At 37.5% G+C, this 22,956-nt stretch overlaps 1 protein-coding gene across 4 annotated transcripts in view; it reads right to left on the reverse strand.

Moving 5' to 3' along the window:
• The window catches only part of BTRC (beta-transducin repeat containing E3 ubiquitin protein ligase), a gene marked incomplete at its 5' end in the record, with an annotated part of 165,790 nt that overhangs the window by 71,894 nt on the left and 70,940 nt on the right, over nt 1–22,956 (reverse strand). For all 4 annotated transcript variants that reach the window (XM_080912542.1, XM_080912544.1, XM_080912545.1 and 1 more), the window contains one exon: nt 2,823–2,900. In XM_080912542.1, the coding sequence (XP_080768668.1) occupies nt 2,823–2,900 (78 nt within the window). The remainder of the gene's footprint in view (nt 1–2,822; nt 2,901–22,956) is intronic.

Consider the following 22,956-nt stretch of genomic DNA (forward strand, 5'->3'; position numbering starts at 1 on the left):
AGTTGTTAGATTTTTAAATCAATTTTTTTAATATTTAAGGGTAAGAGTTTTCTGAAAGCTTATTAGGAATATGTGCAGATGAATTTCAACTTAAGAGACTGACCCCATGAAGCCACACTCACTTTAGGCTGGCCTTGACATCTTTTTGTCTATAGATCTCAACAATAGACAGACAAAACAGCAAATGCCATTTCCTTATTGTCAAATGCAACAAAGAAAAAGGCGTTTAAGCAGCTTGTGTATTATGTACTACCTTAAACAGCTTGTGTATTATGTTCTACCTTAAAAAAAAATCAGCAGTGGGGTAATCAAGTTCAGGGCAGTCCTGGACAGCTGCCCTGTGACCCGATTCCATTGACCCCTGCTATTCATCACTCTTTCCCAAGATTGAGAGGGCAAGCTCCTAGGGAGTGACCACCACAATAGACAGACACAAGCCAACAGTAATCTGGTTCGAGCAAAAAACCAGATGGCACTGCAATAAATTTACAAATCTGCATTCATGGGGCTGTTAAAACACCCAGAAGCTAAAAGGCTCTGAGGGCCCCAGGGGGATCCCCTACTTCCCGAATTCTAAAGGCCATTTCTCTTTCTAAGAACACTGAGTTCATGCTCTTCACAAAGAGAATGGAGATAAAACCCTTTACAAAGAAGGGGCGGGGGAGGAGCCTCATGACCTAATTAATCTCCAGAGCTTGGATCTCAACACTGAATGACAGATATTAGAAAAATCATTTTGGAGAAATTGGGGGGTGGTGTAAATTAAAGTGGTGAGGATGAAGCAAACCTGCTAAAATAACAATGAGGAAAAAAACATCTAATTTCTTTTAAGTACTGTACACAACAGATCTTGCAAGTAGAAAATGATTCAATAATGTATGCATTTATTTTTAAAATGAATCAGATTAGTCCCATGTGTGACCTGCTGGTCCATCTGCATGCGCTGGACTTAATAGGCACAGTTCTCTCTCTTGCTTCAGTTTGAAGTATGAGAGAGATAAATTTAGTTTAATTTTCAACAGATCAGCCTATCCATTTTCCAAATGGACCATCTGGATCAGCCTATTAAAATTAATTTATAACTTTGCAGAGTGAAAATTCGTTTGTTAGCTTAAATAAAGTTGCCAAAACTTTTTCTGGTGTCATTGATTTTTGACAGTGGCTTCTGTGTAGTGGACAGAGTTTCCATCTCCAAGTTCACCTTATTTAATATTGCTCTATTGATTTTGCATACAGATCTGGTGTCTCTCTCCAAATAATTAAAACTAATCGTCTCGACATCAGTTTGTTTGTTTTGAAAGCTTCCTGTATTGACTCAATTCTATTTAAAACAATTATTCCTATTAAAAAAATGAGAAAGTGCCTACCTGAAAAGGGGTTACATATGATAAATAAAAAATCATATGTGGCATGTTTTCGCACACTTTTCCTTTAGGTTAAAGCTATAAAAACCAGACCCCGAGGCAGAAGTAGAAATTCTTTGGAAATAGTAAACTCAGAGTTCCAAATCAGTGAGCATCTCTGGTCAAGTCTAACCTCTTCCAGCCTCCTTCACTTCCTCTGTGAACTGGAATCATATCATATCATATCATATCATATCATATCATATCATATCATATCTACCAGCTCAGCAGGGCTATTGCAGGACTAAATGACATAAACATGCTCATTGTGGGCATCCAATGCAAACCACAGCACTGCGCTATGTCCTAGAACAAAGGCCATAGACACAACAAATTAAATTATCTACACTGCTGCTGCCCATTTTATACAAGGTTATACTGAAAATGATTAGGTAACATTTATTTTCTAGCTATAATAATTTATAAGCAATTTAGTGATTTGTTTTGTCTCTAAAATATTACGAAGGTTTTTACAAGTAGTGAGGACATTTTTTCTTCATTCACTATTTTTGATATTTTAATGAAAAAAAAATAGGACACTGAACCTTCACAAGTTACCTCTGGGAAGCAGAACACTGAGTCCTGAGGAAAAGAGGTTTACATTCTTCTTTTTTTCTCCCTTATGTCTGTACTATGCAAACATGTGAGTATGAATGAATATACATGTGTGTGCATATATGTGAAGGTCCTCGACCACTCTGTACCTTATTCATTGTGAATCTCTCCTGGGGTCCCTTGTAATCCCTTCACAGTGCTGGATTACAAGTGGCCTGCCACACTCTGGGTCCTGTGGATCAGAACTCTGGTCCTCATATTTCCATGGCAAACACTTTAAGCACTGAACCATTTCTCTAGTCCCACAAAAAGAGTTTTAAAGTAATCATCAATAGTAGACTTCACCTCAGTGGGGTGTGGGGGTCGGAAGAGAACCAAAATATATTAAACAAACTCAAACAAATGAAACTAACTCTGTTCTTGTTCTGTTGTTATTTAAAGGTATGAGAAGCCTTAGCCAGGAATGAGGTATGGCCTTATAATCCCAGCACACAGACATCAAGTCTTCTAGCCTGGACTATTTTATAAGACCCTCTCTCAGAAATTTTTTTTATTAAAATTAAAATGTATAAATGATTCTTACTGGGAAAAAATATCAGTGTTAACTATTCCACGTTCATTCTATGAAGTACTTAAGGTCATCTTGGCTAAACAAAACATCTTTACTTCAATTTTATTATTTAATATATATTCTGACTATCAAACAATGTCACCTGACTGAAATGGAAGGCCATGACCAGAACAACTTCAGAACACAGGGGTCTTGATTTAAACTCCAAGTTTTAAGAATGACAGTCAAGGGCTTTCTGTCTTTTGTTTTGTTTTTTAGAAGCTTTTGATTTTAAGTAAGACTGAATTTCATACCTGTCTAAGTGAATTCTTCTCTGGTATTATCTTCCTAGGGGGTTCGCCATTATTACAGTCTTCTCTCTCTGAGGAATTCTGTGAAAGAAAGTAAGCTTAATTCAGTTCTCATTATCTTCAATCTTATTCTGTGGGAGTAAACTACATTGCATTTCTAATTCTGTAAGCTAGAACACCATGTATATTTATGCATTTGAAGATTTATATACATACAGACATACATACATGTAAAGGAAACCATATGCCTATGTATATAAATAAATTCATGTGTGATCTGGCTGGGAGGTATTCTGTCTGCTTAAATGCCACTTAGGAGGATCGCATTGACTAGAAGTCTAGTTTATCATACTTTGACACTGATGTTAAGAAAGTTCTAGGCTGTGTTGGGTGGTAATGGTGCATGCCTTTAATACCAGAGCTTTGGAGGCAGAGGCAGGCAGATCTCTGAGTTTGGGCCTGCCTGGTCTACAGAGAAAGTTCCAGGACAGCCAAAGTTGTAGGCCACATTTAGCTGATGACAGCTTAAATTATGATTATTATATTCTCTTTTAAGTAATTAGTTTCCAACTATTTTAAATGTTGGTCGATACTGGTCTGGAATCAAGAGAAAGAAAAAAAATATTTCTCTTTTCATCTCATATTTGATTTTTCTTTCTCACACAAAAAAAACACAGTTCTTATTAACAAAATTAGTGGTTAACCTGATCTTTAAGATTAGAATCCAGTGTTTTGTCGCTATCAGTTCAAATAGTACAAGATCCTAAAACATCAATGGGATTTTATATACTGAAGAGAAATAATTCAATTAAAGAGAGATTCAAACGTGCTCAAAATTGGCTGAGCTTGGCTGTTTATTACTTTAATCCCAGCACTTGGAAGACTGGGAGGAAGATCTTTTGAGTTTCAAGTTTGAGGCCAGCCTGGTCTGTTAAACGAGACCCTCACAAACAAACAACCCAAGGACAACAAATGTTAGCCATTTGCAAAACAAACAGAAAATCCCAATTACATTCATTTGAATTCTCTATTAAAAGTAACAGTTTATAGCTTACAGAAGACAACTTTGTTACATTATATAAAGTCATCACATTCTAACTGGAGTTACTTTATTTTTAGATTCAGGACGTATTTTCAACATACAAACTTATCTGGAAAATTTCAAATGCATAAAATTATTATATAATCACCACTGTGCTGTAAATCAACATATAAGATAGTCAGTTGGGGGGGGGGAGGAATACATTTGAAATTATGCAACAATTTTACCTGCTATTTTAGTAGCCTCTGGGTGGTTCTTGCCTGTGTCAACTAGTTACTCTTGAGTTTATTGACTCAAGAGGAAAATAGTTGAGTTAATGACTGTAAAGCATTACAAACAAGGAAACTAGGCACCATTGTTTTTGAGACAGGGTCTCACTATACAGCCTTGGCTGGCCTAGAACTCTGCCAGAGTTCTGGGATTTAGGTGCTATTAAGAATTCTTAACAACAAAAAGGAGGAAAAAAAATCTGCAGACACTGTTAGTTTAGAGCTGGGTTTTTTGTTTTTGTTTTTTATAGGTTAATCAAACATTTATTCTGGCCAAGCTGTTATTAAAAGAAAGCCAATCAAGAATGAAAAATCCAGCACAACTATTAAATAAAACGGTAGCAATGCCAAGTGATTGGGACATAAGGGGCAAGGAACTGGCTACCTAATATTGAAGGAGAAATATTCAGTGAGTTACAGATGAATAATCACTCCCAACTTGACAGTAACAAAGAATGATGAAATTGTCACATGAGCCTAATACTTCACCTGAGTGGTCCTCAGGAACCTCTCCACCAACACTCAGAAGAGTTCAATTACTTGCTATCTGCACTCTTAGTGAGAAAGAATCTGAACAAGAAAGGTACCCAACTGCTCTAGTCAGCAAATTAAGTTACAGTCAATAAACTCAAGAGTAACTAGTTGACAGGGACAAGAATCACCCAGAGACTACTAAACTAGCAGGCTACTAAACTAGCATGTGAGCTTTTTATAAATACTAAAATTGTTACATAATTCCAAATGTATCTCCAAAAGATAATTAAGAAAAAAATAGTAACTCTATACTGGAACAGTGGAGAAAACTGGCAAATAACGCACTAATAATATATCTCTTGGTCTAGAGAGATGGCTTCGCAGAAACATTTCCTGAGGGTCAGGGTTCATCTGCATTTCCCAAAGGCCAGGGTTCAATTCCCAGCATCCACATGGCAGCTCACAATTGTCTGTGGCTTCAGTTCCAAAGGATCTAATCCCCTCAACTGACCTCCACAGGCACCAGGCACACACATGGTACACTAACATACATGTAGACAAAACACCTACACACATACAAATTAAAAGTTAAAACAAATGAGCATATTTAGGGTGAACAAATCACCTTTGAAGTTAGTTTCCTTGTCCCAAATAGGAAAACATCTACTCTGGATTGGGGAGATGGCTAAATGGTAAATGTGTGTCTGCTGTACAAGCATGGAGATCCAAGTTTGGATCCCAAAATTTCCTGTAAAGCTTCTCTATTTCAGCACTGCTGTTATCTAGTCTGTCAAACACAGTCATGAACAAGACATCATGTTTCCAGCAAAGTGGGTGGTAGGTGACAGCCACACATAAGTGGTCATGTGAACCTGTGTGTGTGTATGCTCCCATCTAAGACTAACCAAAATGAAGGAAACCCTATAAAATGACTATTCTAAATCCAATGACAACAAAAAGCTAACATCATAAAATAAATAAGTAATGGCTTCTACTTAAAGGAAACTAAAGATTACTAATTTAATATGTTATCTGGGATTTTTTTCCCCATAAAGGCCAATATTGAACAATTGGGGGGGGGGGAATCTGAGAAAGACCTTGTAGATATACTAATATTTAATTCTAGGATGTTTCCCATTGTTTCACATTCACCCTTCCTATGTAAAGACATGGATTTTGGGGGGCGAAGGGAAAGTATATAGCTTTGTACCCATAACACAGTAAAGCCCTGACAATTTTACCACAGTCAACCTTCTCCCTACTGAAAATCATTTATTTTGTTTTAGCTCAATAATTTTGTCTTTTCCAAAATACCATACAATGAACTCATATAACATGAACACTTCAATCTGGGTTTTCCCTGCCTATCATAAAAATTTTGAGACCTACTAAGGTTATCTTTATGTAATAGTATTTCCTTTTTCCACTCTCCTCATTTTAGACAGTTCTCAGACTGTGGCTCACACAGGTTGGTCTGGAATTCACAGCACTCACTGTGAACTCACTATCAAGTACTAGACTATGATAGGGATACATTCATCTCTATACACATTCAGCTTCCTGGTTTTGATCTTACATTATGTAGTACATCTAACTTTCAAACGGTTCAGAATAAAATAGTTCAATGTGAGTGTGTATGTATAGAGATAATAAAAATATGGCAGCATTAGCATTTGGTATACATAAAGAATATAAAGGGATTATTTGTACTATTCTTTCAATTTTCTGTATATCTGAAAATTATGCTTAAGAAAGTAAAACTAGGCGGTTACTGTTTGTTGTAAATCATGTGTTCCAGCCTGGTTCCTGGTTGATGCACTGCTTTTGGAAGGTGGAAGAAGCATGGTTGGCAGTGGTGGATCACTGAAGGTGGGCTCAGCCCTGCTTCCAGCCTAAGATCTCTTCACAATATGCTCCGGATGCCAGACACTTAAGTGGCCCCAGGGGCTCCCTTCCTTCCAGGCCATGAAGGACTCTAAACTGTGACCCAAAATAAAGGCCTCCTCATTTAAGCTTTTTCCATCAGTTATTCCATCAAAGTGCAGAGAAAAAGAACTAATAATACTGATGTCAAACCTGAAAAGAAATAGGGGTGGAAGAAGAGCTGTAAGTCAAAACTTTTGGGGGGTGGAAGTCCCCAAAATTTTACTGAGGCTATCTTTTCCTCTTGAGACAGGGTCTCATCTCCACTGGAACTGGTTATGTAGCCAAGGACAACCTTTAATTCTGATCCTCTGGTCCCTACTGCCCCGGTGCTTGAATATAGCCATATATAACACCAAATCTGACTTTATATGATTCCAGGAATCAAATCCAGGGCTTTGAGCATTCCATATATAGTCTAAAAACTCTAGAAACTTACTTATATCTTCAATACCCAAAACTTACATCCTGTCCAAAACCCTAAGCAAATATGATTGCTGAGAATAATTTATTTACAACAGCCAGAACACCTCATTACAGTAAATAGGTTTAATGTGTTTATAGTCTTTAAGCAAAAACTACCCCCCCCCAAATGCTGTTAACAATAGCACTATGAGAAAGATTTTAGAGCCAGCAAATAAGATGGCGTCACAGATAAAAACACGGTCTGACAACCTGAGTTCCATCTTTAGGGTCTACACAGTGGGGGGAAATAACTGATTCCTAGGTTGTCATCTGACCTCCACACACAAGTCATGAAGCATGTACGTACACACACACACACACACACACACACACACACACACACACACACACACAAATATTAAAAAACAAAATGTAAAAGATTCTATATAGCTTTTTACCTTTCATATTAAGCAAAAAGGTTTTTTTTTTTTACCTTAAATTAATTGCTTAGAATTAAAAAGAAAGAAATGTAAATTTTACATAAGTTTAATTTGGGGGGGATGTGGTTTTTTTGGGGGGGTGGATGTGGTTTTTTGAGACAGGGTCTTTAATATAATATATAGCCCAGGCTACAGACATAATATTGATAACAAAGGGGATGATGGTATAAGAAGATAAAATATTAATAAAGAAAATAATTTTAAAGGTGAGATATTATTTAGGCAGACCTCAAATGCATTTTTTTTTTTTTTTTGGAAAATATCTTTAGAAGTAACGGTCAATAAAAATGCAACCATACACACACACACACACACACACACACACAAAATTTCAGAGATGGCATGGTGGCATATGCCTTTAATCCCAGTACTTAAGAAGGTGAGGCAGGTGGACTCCTACAAGTTCAAGGCCAGCTTGGAATACACAGTAAGACCCTGTCTCACAAAGGGTTCAGACGATGAACTGTCTCAAAATTAGCACCAACTTTAAAGTATTCTTTAACCCCTCCCCACCATTTGTAGATCAGCTCCTCACCTTCTAGCTTTCTAGACTTAGGTTCCCATTACTCATTTCTTTCATTACCTTACTCACAACTCTTTTGAGTTTCCAACAGACAGCTTCTTCCCTTCACTCTATCATATACTCAAGACTACTTCTACATTCCACCCTCATCTCTAGTCCAGACAACACCATTACCACAGTCCAGCTCTGATGCCCCTGCTTCCACCTGTACCGGACACAGCCCACACCTACGACCAGGACTGTCATGCTAAGAAGGCCATTCTACAGCCCAAAAAAAACCATAAATCAGACATGGTGGTGCACACCTTTAATCTAAGTGATTGGGAGGCAGAGACAGGTGGATACCTATAAATTCAAGCCTACATAGCAAGTTTCAGCACAGCCAGAGCTGTATAGAAAAGAGATCCTTTCTCAAAAACTGAAAACATTTATGGTACCTACTTACCTGACCCAAACTCAATACATTACAACCCTAGCAATCTGGCCAATTTACCCCACAAAGCATCACACTATTTATATGACATCATTTATCAGTCATCAATTTTCTACCTTCATTTCTTTCTATCTTTTCCCTTCCCCTTCTCTTCCTCCTTCTCCTTAGTCCCTCTCCTTCCTCTCAGACAGAGCCTCACTATTTAAATGAGGCCAGCCTCTACTTGTGACAGTGTTCCTGCCTCAACTTGAATGCTAGGGCCACAGACAGGTATGTGTTATCATATTTGGCTCTTTATCTCTTTTGCCACAGTTTTGTTCTATAGCCAAAGTGACCTTGAACTCAATATGTAGTCAAGGGTGGCCTCCTGTCTCACCTTTCAAGAGCTGAAGTTATAAATATGAATCATCGCACCCTTGCTAACTGTATTCCCCCAATGTGTAATAGTAGTCTTCTTTCCTAATCTCTTTTTCTATTAAAATCTCAATTCTCAATTCCAAGTTTTGTGAGAAGGTGCAGTGAAAGATATTTGTCACCAAGGCTGATAACCAGAGTTCAATTCCTGGGACCTTTGTGGTTAGGAAGAGAGCCAGCCCTGCAGGCTGTCTTATGACTTTAATTTGAGCACCTCAGCATTCATACATTTAACTCGCTGCCTACACACACACACACACACACACACACACACACACACACACACACGGGGTCGGGGGTTAAATGTAATTAAAAACATCTTGACTCAAGTGACAACTAAAATGCCATCATAGCTCTCTTCACATTTCAACACATCACATAAAATAGGGTCAATAGATGCTCAATAAATGCTCAATAAATAACTAAGACCCAGTTGGTGGTGCACACCTTTAATCCCAGCATTCAGGAAGCAGAGGGAGATCTATATATGTAAGTTCAAAGCCAGTCTGGTCTACATACTGAGTCCCTGGCTACTTAGAAGTAAAATAACAAGTTTCAAAACTAGAAGGGTTTTTTTTAAATACTTACATATTTAATTTATTTGTGTATATTGTCACCATGTTTGTGTCTGGTATCCATGAAGGCCAAAATTGGTTGTTGGAAGTTACAGAAAATAGTATGCCACCATGTGAGTGCTGGGAATCAAAATCAGGCACTCTGGAAGAGTGTGCTCCTAACACTGAGTCATAGCTCTAGTTCCAATGCTACACTTTTCACTGGAATAATTCAAATGATTCTGTAATTCAGTTATCATCTCAGCAAAGCAGGTAAATTCTGGCAAATTTCAACACAGAATATGAACCCTTTTAAGGTAGAACCTGGGCCAGTGAAACAGCTGATAGGGGAGAGACACTCCGTTATAGAAGACCTGAGGTCAATTCCCAGACCCAACAAGGTGGCAGAAAAGAGCCAACCAGAGCTGTCCTCGAACCTCCATGTATTTATTCATCATGGCATGTACACACTTGTGCATGTGCACACACAACCATACAATAAGCAATCAAAAGAATCAGAGCCCAACTGGTCACTCTCCTGTAGAATGGCACACACATGAAAAAAAAAAAAAAAAAAGAACCGAAGAATAATTTCTAACAACCAGCTGCAAGATCATGTGCTGAGCTCGCAGGCAAGCTAGTAAGTGGGGTAATACTTTTTCCCATTAACTTGTTCTGTGACTTGGCAGTAACTTTAACCTCCAAATACACATGATTTCCAATTTACAAAAACAAGAGTTATTTTTAACAAGGTAATTTAGTTACACAAAAAAAAAAAAAATAGTAAAAAGTCTTCAGTGAAAGGAGATATAAAACACACACACACACACACACAGAGAGAGAGAGAGAGAGAGAGAGAGAGAGAGAGAGAGAGAGAGAGAGAGTGTGTGTGCTGGCCAGAAAAATGACTGTAATCCCAATATTTGGGAGGCAAAGGCAGGAGGATCACTGAAAGTTCAAGGGCAGCAAGTGCTACAAAGTAAGATACTATCTCTAAAGACAAAACCCCACAAACACTCTCTATGTAAAATTAATTAATCTTCCTGGGATTAACCAGAGAAGTATCTCAGTTAAGGAAGTTTAGAAGTTTATTGAAGGTTCCTATTCAAGGACCAGTTTTTAGGGAAGACCTGAAGTGTCCTCATAAAATAATCCTCTCTGGCATGTTTCCACAGACAATAACCTCTCTGGCACGTTTACCATTTGGCATACTCTATTAAACCATAGCCACATCAAACAAAGTCTGCACATAGTATTTAACTTCTACAGAACCCCAGTCCAAGCTTCCAGGGAGAGCTATTCTTCAGCAGTGCACAGATCCAAACACAGTGGTCGGAAGATAGAGTGCAAAGCGCTCCCTGGGAAAAACCAAAGACAACCGTCAGTACTCTCTCCTCCCTATCCCTAGCACAGAAGTCAAAAACCCTGCCAAGTAGGTTTATCCCCCTGCTACATTGTCTGACACTAATTATAAAAATGCTACAGATGCAGCCTTTCTCAAACTGCAAAGGGATTGTGTGTATTTGCAAAGAACAACTATTTTTTATGCTTCCAAATTCTTAATCCTGTTTGGAGCTGTCAGTGGGGGTTAATGGAAGCCTTGGATAGGAGAATTCCAATCTGGTTGGCAGATGGATAGGTTGGTTATAGCTGCATAACTATGTCTTGCCTGCAGGCACAATTCAGAACACTGTTAAAGCAATATAAAGTCTCTGTCAAGCTGAACCATTTGGATCGGTAGCAAGGAGAAATAATAATAAAAAAGAAGTTCATTTCTGGGCCTTGTGCATTTATGCTAGTATGCAGAAACTGATTAATTGTCATAGTGTGCTGGTCTTCTATACCTCAGATTTCTACTTCTGGAGGAGATTTTGCATGCTAATATAATCATTCTCCCTCTTGAGACATTAGCAAATAATCAAATGAAAAACAGGATCATAATTTACTGAGATTCAAGCAATTCTCTATGCAAATTTGACTTGTTATTGCTGCTGCCTCGTTAATCTGAATGCCTTTGACAAACTCCTTTGATTTATGAACTCATGACAACTCCAATGTGTATATATTTTGCTAGATTGACATTATCATTAAGAGTGGGTGGACTGAGCTCACATGAATGGCTGATTTTATTCGCTGGTGTCTGCTGCTCAACAGCTGAGCATCTCCTCCTCACAAAGCCCCTGAGCGGCAGGCTCTTCCCATCTTCCCATCCATTCATCATCTCGATGTTAATTGGCCCAGGCTTTAAGCAAATTTTCAACACGATTTAAAGGCACGATGACACTGATTACTGACCCTCTGCCATACGGTGCCTATTGATTAACCTGACAGAGATGATGAGCTTGAGGGAAACTAGGTGTGTGGGGACCTCAGGGAGAAAAATATATTGTCTATGCAGGCAAACACTTGTCATTACCTCACAAGCCAGAATATGCACAGCACAAACTCTTAAAAACACTACTGCTTTGATACCTACAGCTAGACAGAAAGTGTATTCTGTATTCACAGAAATTACAAATATGTCATGTCAAAACACACTGACACATTCAGCACTTAGAACAATTCCCTGGGTAGATGGTTGCCTTTCGACCAATTATGTTTGTACTGGCTGTGTGTGTGTGTGTGTGTGTGTGTGTGTGTGTGTGTGTGTTTATATATTAAATTAGAAGTACTGGGGTGGCCTAGTAGTATTCTATTATGCAAGAAAAATAAAAATGAGAAAATAAATTTTAGGAAATAAAAGTAAGAAGGGAAGAATTAAATAATCAGGGACAGTTTCACTATGATTAAAACAGGCTACATTCTGTCATTAAAAGAAGAGATTTTCTCAAAGAGAAAGAAACCCAATTTGATTTCATATATTCTGTTTTTTGTTCTTTCAATACCACAACCTGAATCCAATTGCCAAACTATTGAACACAGAAATTATCAGCAGAACATTTAGACAAAGCAAAATAGCATTAGAGTCTAACAAACATAGTTCTTAAACTCGTGCTTGCCTGTTTGCAATAACTATTGTACAAAATGTTTATTTGGAGAAGTATGAACAATCCTTGAGGTTAAGCTTCAGAAAACCTAAATTCCTCACTATTAAGAGAAGAAAATATAAATGTTCAAGTTAATAGGCGGTAAGTACAAATATTGGTAACAAAAATCTGCTAAAGATACTGGTAGGTCTATAAATGCACACAAGTCATGCAGCACGCCATCAGGGGTCAGAAAGAACATCTTCAGATAGGGACAGTTATTATTTAAAACAATGCCAACAAAATATCCTCCCTCTGGCCACACATATCACCTTGTTTACTCACGAGTCCTGGGGGACAGCCAGTGTACAGTTTTATACACAAGGATTTTGGAGCAGCACTAACGGTTATTTCAAAGCTAAAATAATAGAAAACTGAACAGCCTGACTGTACTTGCTATTACAGTGACATGGGCTGTTAATGTAAGAGATCAAATGTTCCTCAAGTCAAACAGCATTGGTGCCTGTTATTCTGGAACATGTAGCTCATTCCCTAAAAGCCTGCCTCCTGCTCTTCTAAGATAAACAAGCTCAGCTCAACACTGAGATGCTCTGATAAAGACAGAGAGGAGCTGTTCTGGGGGAGACAAGAGAAGAGGGCACCAATGCTGCTTTTGTTCACTTTCAAGTCAAGAAGCATCGAAACCAAGACAATATTTTAGTATTTTATCATTAAAAGTATAGGTAGATATAAGAGAAAACAAATTTGCAGCGATCAATATAGGGACCATTCTCCAAAACAGCTAAAACAGTTCTATTTCCTGAAGAGGAGAGATGACAGCTGTCTGAACATATTTAGCTTTGTGTCTTCTTAATCAAAGATTTGAAAATCAACTTAGCAATGACTCTAAGTTTGTGTGTGTGTGTGTGTGTGTGTGTATGAATTTTTAATTAAGGTAACATGTTCTACACCAGAATAACAGTCTATTTAAATACTAAACTACGTTTTTGAGCTCTAAAGTTTTAATTGAAAATCAAACCATACTTTATCCCTTACCATTTCAAATTAGGCTGTGAATACTTAAAAGTATTTTATTCATGTGAACATGATAATGCAATCACCAAATTCTAATAATATGGCTTAATGTTTCAAACTGAAATAGAACAAGAAAGTAGACCCCTGTATGGTTCCATAAATTGTTTTCTTGTCAGACCAGAACTAATATTCCGTTTAAAAATATTTTCATACATATATTTCATGGTTTAATAAACAGAACAACTGGCTGGTGGTGGTATACAACTTTAGTCCCAGCACTCTGGGAGGCAGAAGCAGGCAGATCTTTAAATTCCAGAACTATCAGGGCTACCTGTCTCAAAAAACAAAACAAAACAAAACAAAAAAACAAACACCCCCCCAAAAAAACAAAAATTAACCCCCACCTCAAAAAAAAAGAAACCAAAAAACCAAAAATCAACTCATAAGCTAAATAAGTATAGTAAAATAAGATTTATTTGCCAAAAATATTTGAGATAAGAAGACTGAAATAAAAAGCCAAGCACATCTAACATATGACCAAAAACACAAGTAGTTTAATTTACTGCTACACAAAACTTTTACATTTAAAAGCAATTGAAGAGTATTTTACTCTCTTTAAGATATTATCCCTCCTGAATATGTATTGGAGAGAATTTCATCTGTGCCGATATTTTCTTTGCTGTATATCTATATATGTAGAGATAAACATAGATATATAGATATACAAATACAGATGTAGATCTATAGATACACACACACACACACACACACACATACTCACACAGAAAGACAGACACCATCTTCTCAGGGACCATCACATAGTTACTTGCATGCAAGTTAAGAGATAAGCATTTGCTTCTCCTAAGAATAACTGGTAAGTTTTGTAACTCAAAGGCATCTGCATTATATAGATCTTCCTTGTTTCTCAAAATAAGGCCAAGCAACTAGAGAACCTTTGGACACCCACCCAGACCCCAGTGAACCGTGACCTCTAGCATGCCCATTCCTCACATGTTCTCTGGGTTCTTTTAAAATTATTTTCCTCACCTTGGGTATCTTCCTTGCTTTGGTGTTACTTATAATTCAACAATATTTAACTTGTTAATATCCCCCAAGTAATTACCAATTTGGAACAAAAATAAAAAGCACTCTAACTCAATAAGCAATTATAGAACAATACAAAACCGTCAACACAGACCATTTTGTGTTCTGGTTTTGGTATTATAAAGTTGAGTATATTTGGCCATCCTCTTATTTCCTTTATTATTAACAATTATTCTATTTTTATTATCCTGCAAAACTTAACTATTTTATCAAATATTTCTTACAACTACAAACTGCTCTTCTCACTGGATTTTGTAAATATTTGGTCCTGCATAGCTCTTTAAGTGTATGTTTTAAAGAACAGAGGTGTGTTAAAAAAAAAAACAAACAAACAAAAACAAAAGAAGCTTGTACATACTTCATACTCCTCGATTTTTCTTAAAATGCTAAGTATGTAAAACTATGTTTTTACAGTTGACCTTGATCTTTTGTAACCTTTGTTTTTACTGTAAACCTTGCTTTCTCATTTTTTGGTAACATCTATTATAGAAAAGGGGGGGGGGTTTATAAAAGGAAAGCAGCTAACATAACTTCCATCCACTAGACTGTCAGGTTTCTAAGGAGGTTGACATGCAGGTAGAATTAGACTAAGAATTTAAAACATAAGCGAAGTACATTTCTTTCCCAGACAGGCCAAAGGTTACACACGCCAAAATTTCCCTTGTTCAAATGTTAATGCTAACGTTACCAAAAAAAATGAAAATAAAACCAAACCATAACTTGGAGTTCTATCAGTAGTAGTATAAAAATACTTTTATTTGTGACAATGAAGTAATTTTACTTTCCCAGGAATAAGTAATCTTGTTTGTGTCTTGTTTAATACAATGTTCTTTGACAAGTAACAGATTTTTAAAATATTTTTCTCCAACAGAAGAAATTGACAGTGGATATGTTCGCACATTTTTAAAAAACAGAATCAATCCCTGAGTCTGTAAGTCATAGGTTGTTATAATGCTGGAGAACATCACAGCCTCTGATCGTCTGTCCTACTAACTATACACCACTTTGTTTATATTCCTAACATTCTACAACTTACACTAATACTATTTTCTAGTCTCTATTTTCTAGATGTATAATCATAAGAAATCTAGATTATTTTTACAAAATTATTTCCTGTCACTTAGTAGAAATGAAGAATTTTCTTTGGAAATATTAATAGTCCTTCGTTGATTAAAAAATAAGTGAGAAACATTAATTCAATATTCCTGAATATTATATTTTTGGATTTATAGTTTTGATCATCACCACAATCCCAACCAAATAAGTAGTTGTCAGAAGACAGAGGTGGGTAATCTGACAATGTTATTATGAACTTACTTATATTTGATCATTCTCTTCCTTCATTATTGAGAAATAGTCTATTCTTGTTTTCCAGTAGACTTTTCCACCGAGCACATATTCCTTACAATTACAAATTCTTCTCATTTTTATAAATGTCTGGTTTCTGAGGCTGAAAACCTTGGCCCACCCTAGCTCTTTTAAGTGGCCAATCAATTTAATGCTATTTTTCTCACTAAAATTTAAGGTAGGATAATTTTAATCAATAATCTTTCAATAAAATCTAGTATTAGGTATCACCAATAGTATTTTGTCATTTTATGGAATTAAGATTAAAAAACTGCTTTGCTTACTATAGAGTATAACATATATAAAAAACTAATTTTCATGTCGTAGCAAAAAGCTTTGAAACCTGTAATGTTCAATTTTTGGCATCAGTGTGTCCTGCCAAAATCCCTCTGTGAAAATCAGCGACCAGTCCTTGCTTCTACAGACAGGGAAGAAACAGTTAGTTTCAAAACCAGTTGCCTCTCACTGCCTGCTGTACAAAGGACATTCTGGGGAGTGGTCAGTAAAGAGAGCAGTCATTTCTAAATGCCAGTGCTTCCCAACATCTCCTTTTTCCTTCTGCGTGGAATGAAGTCTGAGAGCACTGACTGGTGGGTCATTCGACCCACGAGGGCCTGGAAAGGTTTCAAGAATAACAGAGGTCATGTAATTGCCAAAAGAGCATTAGCCACTCAATCATAATGGATAATTAAATGACCTACATGATTCCTGAAATAGCTGCTCTATATTTGGTCTATTACTTGCGTCCCTCAAGATAAGCTACTTGTCTGGTCTGCCTTGACCCGCAAAAGTCGAACCTGCGCCTGGAAACTAGCTGCATGCTTCTATTGCTTTGAAACCCCACCAGACTATGCTTTCAGGAGGACACACATAAAAAAAAAATCAATCTTGTATCCTTCTCCCTATTGTGCTCTCTGGAATACAAATGACTAAAGAAAAAAAATTAGTAAATCCCTGGCTTAGATCTTTGAGGGAAAAGAATAAAAAAACCGTATGAACATCACAAAAAGAAGACTACAATGACTCCTTTTCAAAGTTTCCCCTGTATGCCTGAGAAGAATTCTCCATCTGATTATAAACTTGGAGATCTTCATTTATTTTGTAGACTGTGGTAAGTCATTAAAACGCCACGTACCTAGGATGCATTTTTTATAGTGTAGGCTATTGGACTCTTTACTGGCCTAGTTTTTTAGTCCTGCATGGCAAAATAAAATGCCTTGCCAAAAAAAAAAATATATCAAATACATATGGTACTGGTTGTTCACATAATAAAATTGGCAAAAATATCACTCAGGTTTTCCTATCTCTGAATAGTTTAACTCACTAAAATACTTGATTAGAAAATACAAGCAAACAGGAGCCAGCTGCATGGAATATCAAAATTATACTTGAGAACTGCCGCTTTGTGGAGCAGGAAAGGTCTGCCTGTGGCCCTAGAGGTAACTGCACATCTAGCCAACACTGCAGAAAGAGGCAAGCAAGAGACAGGGAAGCAAAGACAACCTACCATAACAGCACGGGACAGAGACGTGAGGGACAAAGAGCTAACATTTAGAATACCCTAGAGGCTAGTAGGATTTTTCCGTTTCCACAGGAAATTATGTAGCTTGGGGCTACTGGCTATCCCGATCTCTTACTAGTACATGAATGGCTTATTAAACCTAGAACATATCTGTTTTAGTTAACTTCAGGGTAGGGAGGGGGCAAAGGGGAGGAGAGAACAAAATGTACTTAAATGCTGAATTTTTTCTCCAGGCTGAGTGCCTTTCATCCAATAAGACATTCCGAGCAGTGACCCAGCAAATGGATTGCAAAAGCAATCTTCCGTCCCGGCGCCACATTATCATTCCTGTCCAGTATTCTCCATGAGATATCTCAATCAGCTGTGTGTAAGTGACAACGCAGCCCATTGCTGGGTTAATTAAACATTTGACTTTAACACCCTCCCCGTCATTAAGCAAATAAAAACAGATAATTCAAACTGCACTTCATCCTCAGGGTACACAGCACACATGTCAAAATTAAGAGAGTCCAAGGCCTCCGGGGAATTCTGTTGAAGCTATAATCAGTTTAAATCTTATCTGGTTTATCAATTATTCTATTGATTAAACCAAAGCGATTATACACAACTCCTCTGCCACATGGGATTGATGTCAGCAGAGCAAGAAAATAACTCCAGGAGGTTCCAAACTGATTTAAAAAGAGACCAACAGACAGACCAATAATAGTCGATTATTACATACCAGTGATCCATACACTGAGGAGCTGATTCTTAGTTTCAGGCGGTGAAGTGAACTGTTTCCAATCACTACGTCCCACTGATATACCTTACAGTTGATGCCAGTAGATTTATGTTGTGGGAGATCAACATTTATTCTACTGATTTAAGCAGAGGCTAGCACTCTCAGCAGCTGAGATATATTTTATAGAGACTGGCCCCTAACTCTAAAAGAGAAAAGCTCAGGTAGAGAGAACGAAAATCTTTTAAATTTCTGTGTTCATGACACGAAGATCTGAAAGGGACACACGAGACCCAGTTCTTCTGAAATTCTCCCAAACACCCAGTCATTCCAGTTTGAAAACACCATAGTTCAGAAAAACAGACTCTAAGACATCACAAAGACCTTACAACAAAGTCATAATTTCTTTTATTAATTCCAAGGGCAAACACCTTTGATACTATTAACAGTGCTGAAAATATTGAGCTGTCTTTAAATAAAATGTTGCTATCTTAGCCCTAACATCAAACTCTTCCAGAAAAATTTAACCACGACTTAGGTGTCCAATTCATTGTGTACTATCCTTCAAGTTTCCGTGACCCTCAACCCCACAGAGCTATGCCCTTCTGTATATGAGAAAAGCACTATAAAACCCAGTAACAAAAATGGGAGAGGGAGGACATTGCCCCCCCCTACACCTGAAATCTGTGTACCAGCCCTGCTCAGGAAGGGGACTCATGCACTGCCACATTGCACCACATGTGCGTTCAACCAGAAATTAACTTATCTCCTTCAGATTTTCTGTTTTCAGGCAGACTTAGTAAGAAAACTGCATTAGCATGCTGCATTCTACACTCACACTGGAAATACTGAGGGTGCTATTTGTAATTGTATTCTTTTTAAGAGGTTTGTTCTCTGCAGCTGTTTTCTGCTTGCAGTGTATTTTGTGTAATCAGCACATCATCATAAATACATTGGCTGTTCCCCTGAGGGTAGCTGTCAGTGTTTAATTTACAGAACAACCTGGCCAATGTGAATTGTAACACAGTAGCACTATGGCAAGGAGTTACCACACTCTGTGAAAAACGGGTTTCTATGAATTTTTATATCAAGAGCTTGTCCCAAGACAATTTAGGCTTTAGAAATACTGTTTAAAATAAGTACCTTCTACCTTGAATGGAATAAACTCATTGATAGGAGAAGACTTGAAGTAACTCCCAAAGCCCAAGTGAGCACTAGCAAAGGTAAAGAACAGAAAATGATCCACCAGCAGGAGGCACTGTGGCAACTGCCATCTCGCATTACATAATACCTGTAGAGCTGCCAAAGTCACCGGTGACCCTTGAAAAGGCGAGTAAAGAAAAGAAAAACTATCTAAGAAACATATGAGGGTGACACAGGTATCAATCTTTTCCACTAAGATGAATTATACTGGATATGATAGTAAATACATTATTTTTCTTGGACTACTAGTGAGCCAGATAGTTTACTCAATGAATGAGAAAAGGGAATGAAATAATAGGGATTCACAGTAATCCCTCCCCTTACATGCACAGTGGCTTGTACATAAGTATTCGATATATGTTTAATGAGTAACTAAAAGCTCCTTGAGGCCAGGGTCTGACTCTTAATTTATGCCCAATATTTTAAAACAGCTGACACATACAGGTGAGTTGAGTGGAGTTGTGGCATGTTATTTGTAGGATTTAGATCTACAGGATGTCAGAGGTATTTTATAATTCAGTAAAATGTCCTTAAAGACAACATACAAAGTATATATTAATGTCAAACACGGTGCTTCAAGCCTACAATCTCAGTGCTATGGAGGCAGAATCAGTAGGATTACTTAAAATCTGAGGCCAGCCTGGTCTACATACGAAGTTCCACATCAGTCAGGGCTACATGATAGCCTGCCTCAAACAAGCAAGCAAGCAAACTACATGTCTTATTTCTGTCTTTTTTTTTTTAATCAAAGTTACATGAAACTCAAGTAACTCAGTCTTAACAACAACAACAACAACAACAACAACAACAAATGGACCCAAAATACTGGCATATTCATGGGGCTAAGGAGATGCACAATGGATAATCAAAGTTAAGCCTGCAATTCTAGCAGAAGGTCTAAGTAAATCCAAGGGCGAGCTGCTGGTTAGCTAGATTTGCAGGACTGGTGATATTCAGCCTAAGTAAAAAGATGAAAGCAGGGGCTGGAGAGATAGCTCAGTGGTTAAGAGCACTGGCTGCTTGTCCAGAGCAGCTGCTTTAATTCCTAGCCTACATGGCAGCTCACAACTCTACCTCCACTAGCAGGAGATCTGGCACCTTCCTACAGACATGTATGCAGGCAGAACACCAGTGCACATGAAATAAATACATCTTTGAAGGTGGATGATCACAATAGATCACAATGAAGAAAGACATCTGTCAATCTGGGCTCCATGTACATGCACACTCACACACACACCCTATATACACACATTCATATTCAATATAATACTGACAAATTCAAATGTATTTCAGTAATGAAGACCCTAAGAAAAAATTACAAGTTTTTCTGTGCTTTGTGCTTTAACTAAAAGAAAGGTTTCAAAAGGTCAAAAAGGCACCCAATGCCACTTTCTGATTAATGAAATGGCAGTACACACGCATACACATTTTGTATATCCAATGAGTATTATATAAGAGTATATCCACATATTAATGTATGTATTGTTCTAGTAAGAAGAGCTATTTTACAAGTTAGAATGCCGAGGGTTAAAAGGAACTACAATATGGTTCATAATGATTTGTAGTTTTGGTTTGTTTTTTAGAGACACAGTTACTCTGTGTAGCCTGGCTGTCCTGGGACTTGCTATGATCAGGTTGACCAGGCTGGCCTCAAAATCAGAAATCCGTCTCCCTCTTTCTCCTGAGTGCTGGGTGTGTGCCACCACCATTTGTTGTTGTTGATGTTGTTGTTTTATTTGTGTGTTTGTTTGAGACAGGATCTCTCTTTGCAGCCTGGCAGCCCTGGAACTTGCTATGAATATAAGGTTGGTCTTGAACTCACAGAGACCCATATGGATCTTTCTTTTCTGTGCTGGGACTAAAGGTGTGTATTGTGTCTTCAGAAATAATTAAATTATGCTAAATGTGGTGTCAACTGCCTATTACTTTATCACTTAGGAGGCAGAGGTAAAAAACAAACAAAAAAACCCAAGCATTTAAGAATAGCCTCAGCCACAATAATAAGTTCAAATCAGCCAGGCTGGGTTGACTGAGACCTTGCCCCAAGTAAATAAATAGACAAAAAAATAAAAAAAAATAAATAAAAGAAGGGAAGGAATAAAGAGAGAAAGGAAAAAAGAGAGAGAAAGATAGCAGACAGAAAAAAAAAAAACCTACCTACTTCACTGTGGAAGATTTCAAACACACCCAAATTTATGTTAAAATTATATTAAGCCATCTAGTAATTAAATTTCCTATACAGATTTTTCATTTATGTAAGCAGAATCAAATACTTGCAAAATTTCTTAACTTCTTTGGTTGTTTTGCTTTGTTCTCAGGCAAGGCCTCATAGCCCAGGCTGGTTTCAAATACCCTGGTCCATGTCCTAGAACTACGGTTATGTGTCATGCCTAGCTCACATCACCTTTAAATTTACTCACTGCGGAGTAGTTCTGACCACCAGAAAGAAGCTGTATTTAGGAATAGAAATAAACCTTGTATTACTCATCCTACTTATTACGCTAAAACAGTTTATACATAAAAAAAAATGCCATAATCAGTTATTACAAATTAAGGTTAGAAAATTTTAATTCAATTGAATAATTACTTTTGTTCATAAAAAACTTTTAATAAAATACATCTTAACTGTAAGATTAATCAGATTTTATCCCCTCAATTCATAATAATGAACATATTCGAGGACCTTTTGAACTAAGCAGGGTGGGGTTACACTGAGGTCACTCTAGATCACATGATTACCTTCTCTTCCCTGGAGACCATGGAGTAGTTCCAGAGGCTGCCATTAGAGAGCAGCACAGTACACACCATCAGTCATATTGCAACCATTTCTCCCACTAAGGCTGGAATTATCTCGATCTCTCTCTCTCTCTCTCTCTCTCTCTCTCTCTCTCTCTCTCTCTCTCTCTCTCTCTCTCTCTCTCCCTCCCTCCCTCCCTCCCTCCCTCCCTCCCTCCCTCCCTCCCTCTCTCTCTCTCTCTCTCTCTCTCTCTCTCTCTCTCTCTCTCTCTCTCTCTCTCTCGTGCAGTCAACAACTCCAGAAAAGAGTAATTCAATTAGTGTGTTGTGAAGCTCTACAATACCTCTAAGCAGATGTTCCCCATCTTCGAGAACTGGAGCTAGGTTTCAAATACCTGTACAACTTAGATAATACACTACATTACATCATTTATCAAAGTGCTTACATATGCTTCTCTGACTTCAAAGAAAAGGCAAGGAAACAAACCTAGGCTAACCTCTTAGAAAGATTCCTATTATCGACATAAACGAGTATGAAATTTTAGGTTGCAACAATTTTTCTAATTATATTTATAACAAAATGCATCGTAGCACTCAAAAGGCAAGAACTCAAGTTCTCAAGTGAGGCCAGGCTGGACTACAATGTAAGATCCTGTCTTAACCAAACAAAGCCAGAAGAAACCCCATCTTCTAAAGGTCAACTCTACCTCACTATACTTCACCCCTTACAGTCTGCTGGTTTTGCTGCAGTGTATGTAGCCGAGCATTTCAGACCCCGATGACGGCAATGTCAAGATGAGGGTGTACTCACAGGAGGACAACCAGAATGCTGACCCCAAAATACGGCAATGAAAAGGACAGAAATCACGGTTGGTATCTTCCAAAGAAACAACAGAATCTGAAACATCCCACGTGGGTAACAGAAGATAAAGCAACCTTATAGCTCTCTGCACATAAACAGACTTG

This window comes from Micromys minutus (genome assembly GCF_963924665.1).
Source record: "Micromys minutus genome assembly, chromosome: 2".
Taxonomy (NCBI): domain Eukaryota; kingdom Metazoa; phylum Chordata; class Mammalia; order Rodentia; family Muridae; genus Micromys; species Micromys minutus.